This window comes from Curcuma longa, chromosome 11, assembly GCF_044706935.1.
Source record: "Curcuma longa cultivar G26 ecotype Majalengka, Jawa Barat chromosome 11, ITB_CL_G26_1.1, whole genome shotgun sequence".
Taxonomy (NCBI): domain Eukaryota; kingdom Viridiplantae; phylum Streptophyta; class Magnoliopsida; order Zingiberales; family Zingiberaceae; genus Curcuma; species Curcuma longa.
In genome coordinates this window covers 13,458,740-13,466,217 of record NC_133871.1, presented here as the reverse complement: position 1 = coordinate 13,466,217, position 7,478 = coordinate 13,458,740, and the positions used below count along the sequence as shown (strand labels likewise).

Here is a 7,478-nt window from a genome sequence, read left to right as displayed (position 1 = left end):
ATAGTGTCACAATTTTAATTACCTTAATTAATTAGAATACATAATTCACTTCTTTGATTAGAATATTCAATTAATTCGAAACATGGACACATCATCGATCGACAAATTATTGATAGAATTTTATTTTTATCGAGAATAGGCTCTCAAAGTTTTCTTATCCATGCCTTGCACAAGGATAGCTTGTTAGTTACTTGATCCATTGCTGAAATTGTTTGTGGCCATGGACAAGATAGGGCACGAGTGGAGCAGCCTCCCTTTGGATCAAACACTCAGAAGAAATTTTTTTTCTCAATATAATAAAATTTATAAAATAGATCCAGATTTTTTTTAAAAAAAAAACAAATTTTAGTTTTCTAAAAAAATAAATATTTATGTTGCTTTTTAAAATACATTTCAACATTTGGCAGTTAATTCACACATTTAATTATGAAATAAACTTATTTATTTATTTTTTATTGTTATGAATTTTCGTGTATTTTTCATTATAGTTATTTATCTTTGGCTCCTTTTTCTTCGCCGCTCAAACTAACGCAAACCCACTCGCTTCTCCATTTCTGAGACCGAGAGCTCGAGCGAGCAAGATGGCAATGGCGTCGGCGCTCCGTAGACTCTCTTCCTCCTCCTCAAAATCGCAGCCTTTCCTGTGGAACTCTCTGTGCTACATGGTCCTTTCTCCGCCCTTTTTTCATACGTTTAAAGATCCGTTTTTTACTCTCAAAATCTCCCCCTTTTTATATTTTTGATCTGTAACCCCTTGGTTTTGTTCGTTCTTTCGGTTTTAGTCTTCCCTACCGAGCGAGGCCGTCTACGAGAAGGAAAAATCTCGCGTCACGGTGCGTATGTTTTGATGGAATTTAGTCGCGAAATTCGAAATTTTGCGTTTTTTGGGTTCCAAATCTCACTAGGTTTCGAGAATTCCATTTTCATTTTTCTCCGATGCGTATCTACGGATTGCAGTGGCCGAAACAGCTGAACGCTCCGTTGGCGGTCGTCGATCCGGAGATTGCGGATATCATCGAGCTCGAGAAGGCGCGACAATGGAAGGTAGAACGAGGTGCTGGATTTTGTAGTGAGTATTCCTAGATTTAGTGGATTTCGACTTCTCACTCTGTTGTGACTGTGATGGAAGGGACTCGAGCTCATTCCTTCGGAGAATTTCACTTCGGTATCGGTGATGCAAGCAGTAGGATCTATCATGACCAACAAATACAGTGAGGGTTATCCTGGTGCAAGATACTATGGCGGCAATGAGTGAGAATTGATTCATTCTCTTGTGTGCATGTGTGAAGGATTTAGAAAGCCAAATTTTGTACCCTCATCTTCTATCTCTAAGATTTGGTGAATACTGATGAGACTAATAATTGCTTCTGTCTTGCGTCAGATATATTGACATGGCGGAAACATTGTGTCAGAAACGTGCGCTAGAAGCATTCCATCTAGATCCTGAAAAATGGGGAGGTAAGTCTGTACAATCGACAACTTTATTTTCTGTGGGAAATTTTTATTCAACATTTAGCTTTTTGTATGGTTGTGAAAAATCTGGTAATTTACTAGATTTTAATCATATGTGACAAATAAGGTTGTATTGTAATTAATTATGGGACAATTCCTATTTCCTAATTGATCGGAGTTTTTGGCTTTGCATTTCTTTATGCAGGTCCTATATCTTCTTATTGCACAAACTACCCCCTTTCAGTTTCATAGATATGCATGCTTGATTGTTGTCCTGATTCTGTATTTTGTATATTTTTAGTAAAATCATAATTATTTAAACTTTGTTTCTTCCATGAAAGTCAAGGATAGTAAAGAATAAATTGAAATATGGAAATAGAAAGCTGATATTGTTACAATTTAGTTGATGTTTGAAGTTAATTTAACTTCTCTAAAGTTGGTTCCTAGCTTTACCTGAGGAACAATCTCCTTTTTCTATTGCAAAACTATTGCTAGAAAGTGAGGTCTGATTACCATAATTTCATTTTTATAATCATACACTGAACAGTCTCTTCCTGGCTAGAAGCTGAGTTGTGATTATTGTTATTTCATTTTCATCATTATCCTAACTTTCTCCTTGTGCATCTAAGTGCAAGATTTCTTTGTATCTTTCAATTTAAAGGATATAGATTTTCATTTTTTTAGCCTTTTATCACCTTTAAGCGATTAGATATTATCTTGTAATTTAAAATGTGTTATAAGGATGGAAATAATTGAATTTGGTGTTACTAATTAGAAGGAATTGCTGTTATAATTTATGAATGGAAAACAATCTACAATTCCAAAATGGAAAGTGGTAGTGTAAGCAAATTCTGAGCAGTATAAGGGCTGCATTAGTGGAACATATGTTAAGTAATTAAATATTGATTATCTCTTCAATTCAGATACAATTCTTGTGAAATATATAGAGTAACTATAATGCGAATACTGATTATGTTCATGCTATTCTAATAGTTTCATCCCATGCATAGTGCGGGCATTAATTATAGTTAATCTGTAGCACTGGAGATTTACAATCTGTCTAGAATCATCTAACTTCATTACTTTGATTATGATAAAAAGATTGGGTTATGCATATTAAGCCATTGGTGAAAACTTATTGTTCTGATAGTTTATGTCCATCCCTACTTGTTTTGGTTTTAAATTGTGTCAATACATCCTGCAGTGAATGTGCAGTCTCTATCAGGATCACCTTCTAATTTTCAAGTATATACTGCACTCTTAAAACCGCATGAAAGAATAATGGCTCTTGATCTACCTCATGGTGGACATCTTTCTCATGGCTACCAGGTCAGCATGATAAAAAAATGCCAGAAGTTAATACTACTATCAGTGAATCATCTTATTTAATGTGATATGCTTTTTTTTTTTCAGAATATCGCAAAACCTGTCACTGGGATGAAAATTATTTATTAGCAGATTTTTCATGATTAACAAAATTAGCTTTTGATAATGATCTATGGCAGGAACCCAGTTCATACCATGGTAATCTTTATCTAGCTAAATGTTTAAGAAACTTAATGTATTTCTCCACATGACTAGACCTGCAATAGATCCACACAGAGATTTGTTATGTAGATCTTTCAAAAATCCCGACATTAAACCCAGAAGGTCTGAGTCAAAGTAGATCATAGACTTTCACGCTAGTAACTATACTGGAAATGATCTGACTTAAATGCTTAAGCAAATTAAAAACGATTTTCTTGTATTGCATGTGAAGTTCAGTTTCTTGTTTGTTTACTTGATGCTAGTGTTTAGATCGATATCTCATGATTCTATGTTTGATCAAACTTTTGCAGACTGATACCAAGAAGATCTCTGCAGTGTCCATATTCTTTGAAACAATGCCTTACAGGCTCAATGAGAGTACTGGATATATTGATTACGATCAGGTGGCATTTTTTTTTTTTTTTTTTTAAGAATATGAATGTCTTTGTTGCTATGCTCCCATTTTTCTTCAAAATATGCATCAAATGATACAACTTTTTTCAGACCAAAAAATCATATACCTTCCATGCATTCCATATATATAAATTAAGAACTAAAACATTACATCATATTCTGGATTACATACCCATACTTCCATGACAAAAAAACTTCACTTTGCAACATAAATAACACTGTTTTAATCTGTGATCATCCTAGGGATGGTTTCTTTTATTGATTTGTGTTTGCATGATAAACTCGCTATCATGCTTAAGCTGACCTTGTTTTTCTTCACAGCTGGAGAAAAGTGCTACACTGTTTTAATCTGTGATCATCCTAGGGATGGTTTCTTTTATTGATTTGTGTTGGCATGATAAACTCGCTATCATGCTTAAGCTGACCTTGTTTTTCTACACAGCTGGAGAAAAGTGCTACACTCTTCAGGCCAAAATTAATAGTGGCTGGTGCTAGTGCCTATTCTCGCCTCTATGACTATGCTCGTATTAGGAAGGTAGACTTCGTTTCCATGCTGTTAGGCCAGCTATTCTTGTCCCTTTATAATTTGATTTTCAATCATGACTTGTATAGTGATTGACTGATTCTTTCTTAAAATTTGATATTCTGGTGTAAAACAGGTATGTGACAAACACAAGGCTGTCCTTCTAGCTGATATGGCTCATATAAGTGGACTTGTTGCTGGTGGTGTCATTCCATCTCCATTCGAGTATGCAGATATCGTCACAACTACAACTCATAAGTCACTCCGTGGACCACGAGGGGCCATGATATTCTTCAGGAAAGGAGTGAAGGAGATCAACAAACAAGGGAAAGAGGTTAATTAAAATACTTAAATCATTATCAGGGAGCTCTTCCTTAACCTCTGATTGTAATGGGAAGACAACATTAGAGCATGTCTTATCACTGGATGCTGTTAATAAGAGTTCTATTTACCAATTTTTTAGGTTTTGTATGATTTTGAAGACAAGATCAATCAAGCAGTCTTCCCTGGACTCCAAGGTGGCCCACACAACCACACCATTTCTGGTTTAGCTGTTGCTCTCAAACAGGTATGCCTTGTCAATCCATTTGTATTCTGCTAGCTTCTTTTCTCCCTGCTTCCTCGCCATGCAAACAGGCTTTGTAAAGATGGGAAAGAACATAGCTATCTAAATTGGGAATTTAGTTGTGGCCCCTTATAGGCCAAGAAAACTCCAAACTAGTTGATACACGAATGTATGTTTAGTCATAGTTTCTTTAATAAGTTCTATACTGCTTCATATGCTGGTTCATAAGATCTACATGCCAAACCATTGCCATTATCACTTGAATTTTTTGTTTCTGTTCTCATTATTGCAAATGGTTGACTGTGTAGTGTAGTAATGAGCATGCAATAGCAGCGTCCAAGAAAGAAGGGAAACAAATAAATATTTGTATATGTTGTTTTACTTGCTGATGAATTTTAGCACTGCAATTTTTTATGGCATATTATCTGAAACTTCTTTCATTGAATACCTGTTAGGCCACCACCCCTGAGTTCAAAGCCTATCAAGAGCAAGTACTCAGCAACTGTGCAAGATTTGCTCAGGTATAATTCAATATTACATCGACCGCCTCAAATAATTGAGACTAACATGGGTTTTGATATTGATGTAGATGTTGTATGGTTTGTTATTACCTTTTCTTCAGTGTTGAATTCTGCAAGTTCTGTTATATATATTTTTTTAATATGATATGAGCGAACAAAGGCGCTCACTTAAAATTCAGCGAGTCTAGATTTTTTGAGTTCCAGATGTATTAGTTACAAACTAATTCTGGAATAATGTATATTTCCCCTTTTGTTCTATTAGAATTATACTGGCTCTTGCTTTGTTTGTTTAATTCATGTAAAAGTTCTCAAATGACATTACCTACCAAAAAAGCCAGTCTGATTTTTAAGTCTTCAAAATTCAAATATTAATATAGTATCCAAAAATAAAACCACAAAGTCTTCAGGTTGGATTAGAGCCATAAGTTAGGTAAATTCTAAATGTTAAAAGTGATTGTTTAAGCAAGCTTAAAGCTTAAAGTTGTTTGCATTGCAGACTTTAGTGGCGAGAGGCTATGAGCTTGTTTCAGGTGGGACAGAGAACCATTTAGTATTGGTGAATCTTAAGAACAAGGTAACATGAAAAACTAATGCCCATTTAGTATCAGTTCCCAGCACATTTTAAACTGTGATCAAATATGTCAAAAGTACTGGAAGCATTTTAGTATTCTGTGTAATGGTTCATTAAGATTTCTTCTAAAAAATGCTAATGGTGGTAGTCTTTATAGAATTAGGAGTTGGAGCACTAGAATAGTTTGGTGTTCTTGTAGGTCAACATCAAGATTTGTCAATAGTTTGGTGTTCAATCCATGTACAGGGAATTGATGGGTCTAGAGTTGAAAAGGTGCTTGAATTAGTTCACATTGCAGCTAACAAAAACACTGTACCTGGTGATGTTTCTGCCATGGTTCCTGGAGGCATCAGGATGGGTACATATTCTTCATATCAGCTAAGCTATGACAACACATTAGAAATTAAATTTTTATTGCATGCCCTGTTCTGTTGATTCAGGAACCCCAGCCCTCACATCAAGAGGATTTGTTGAAGAAGACTTTGCTAAAGTTGCTGACTTCTTTGACACTGCTGTGAATTTGGCATTGAAGATCAAGGCTGAAACAAAAGGTTTATATTTATCTTTTCTTCTTTTGGCTCTTTAATACAAGGATTATCATGATATCATTTGTGTTGAAAAATTAACCAAAGTCTTCATTTTTCCCGTTTTCTCTAATGTGAATTAGCTGGAACAAAGCTGAAGGACTTTCTAGCCACCATTGAGACAGATGCTAATATTCAATCTGAAATTAAAAAGCTTCGCCACGACGTGGAAGAATATGCAAAACAGTTCCCTACTATTGGATTTGAGAAGGAAACTATGAAATACAAAGACTGAAAAGGAACAAGCTGTCGAAACAAGGTATGATTCTCCTCAAAATGCTTAGGACAATATTTCACCTATGAAAATTTTCTACATTTGAGATGAATGTTCAATTTTCTCTCTCTCATTTAGTAGAATCATTCAATTTTTTGTCATTGTTGAAGAGGATAATCCAATTTTCCTTTCTCACCTAGTCTTTAGATCTTAATGGCTCCATAGCTCAAAAGGTAAATCCTTGTATGCTCCACCTATTATAATTCATGATGTCCTAAAGTTCCTTTTGAGCAAAAGGTCATGCAAAATTAACTTCTAATACTTGCTATACATAGCCATGCCTGGCAAGTAGAATGATCATATTTTCCAGATGGCATCAGCAAATACCTAGATCAGAAAAAGCCAAGTTCAAGCCCTCCTGTCTGAAAATGCCATATTCACTCCCCTCCCATCCCATTTTAATATTGTACCAAAATACCCTCCTCTAGCCATGGACTGAAAATTTGCCCAACAAAGCATTTGTATCAAAGGTGTGCCAAAAATCGAAAGTATTGGTATAATCTAGGTCAACAGTGGCATAATTTTGATGCAAAACATTCTTTCGATTCAAATTTTCAGCCCATTAAATTGTTTCATCCACAATTTGGTGAGTCAATTTGATATTCAAAGAAGGTTTCTTTTTTCAATAAAATGGGCTAGGATGGAGCCTAGCTTGGGAATTTTCAAATGGGGGCTCGAACTCAAATTGTTTTTATTGTCTGGAGGTGTATTTGCTCCTGCAGCATGCCCTAGTTTTCCACTAAAAGCTCTTGTCACAGGATTCTAATACTTTAAGCTATTTGTTTTTGTGTAGCAAAGAGGAAGGTGTATAGGCTGTAGCTCTGGGGATGCCAAAGAATTGCCATCTATGAATGCCATACTTGTTTCATATGTATGAGAAGAACACATCATATCTAAATAAAATAGCTTATGCCTTGTATTGACTCTTGTAGTTGAGATTTACAGATAATCTAATGCTTTAATCTGAACATTGCCTTTCAGCTTCTACTGATTATCATGAAATCCAATAGTCCCCATGTTTTCCATGTGATATGTCAGTGTACTGTA

The 7,478-nt window shown here is 35.1% G+C and overlaps 1 protein-coding gene across 2 annotated transcripts; it reads left to right on the top strand.

Moving 5' to 3' along the window:
- Positions 1-525: 525 nt before the first annotated feature.
- On the top strand, positions 526-7,411 carry LOC141837964 (serine hydroxymethyltransferase 1, mitochondrial). 2 transcript variants are annotated; one of them, XM_074725337.1, is made up of 16 exons: positions 526-665; positions 783-833; positions 958-1,044; positions 1,130-1,251; positions 1,382-1,458; positions 2,657-2,781; positions 3,291-3,383; positions 3,836-3,928; positions 4,053-4,250; positions 4,380-4,484; positions 4,937-5,002; positions 5,499-5,576; positions 5,820-5,931; positions 6,014-6,124; positions 6,241-6,416; positions 7,225-7,411. In XM_074725337.1, exons 1-15 carry the CDS (start codon positions 582-584, stop codon positions 6,390-6,392), a joined length of 1,554 nt encoding a protein of 517 aa, XP_074581438.1. In that variant the 5' UTR covers positions 526-581; the 3' UTR covers positions 6,393-6,416; positions 7,225-7,411. The 2 variants fall into 2 exon arrangements, with proteins under 2 accessions (XP_074581438.1, XP_074581439.1); XM_074725338.1 differs by lacking the exon at positions 5,499-5,576.
- The last annotated feature ends 67 nt before the right edge of the window (positions 7,412-7,478 follow it).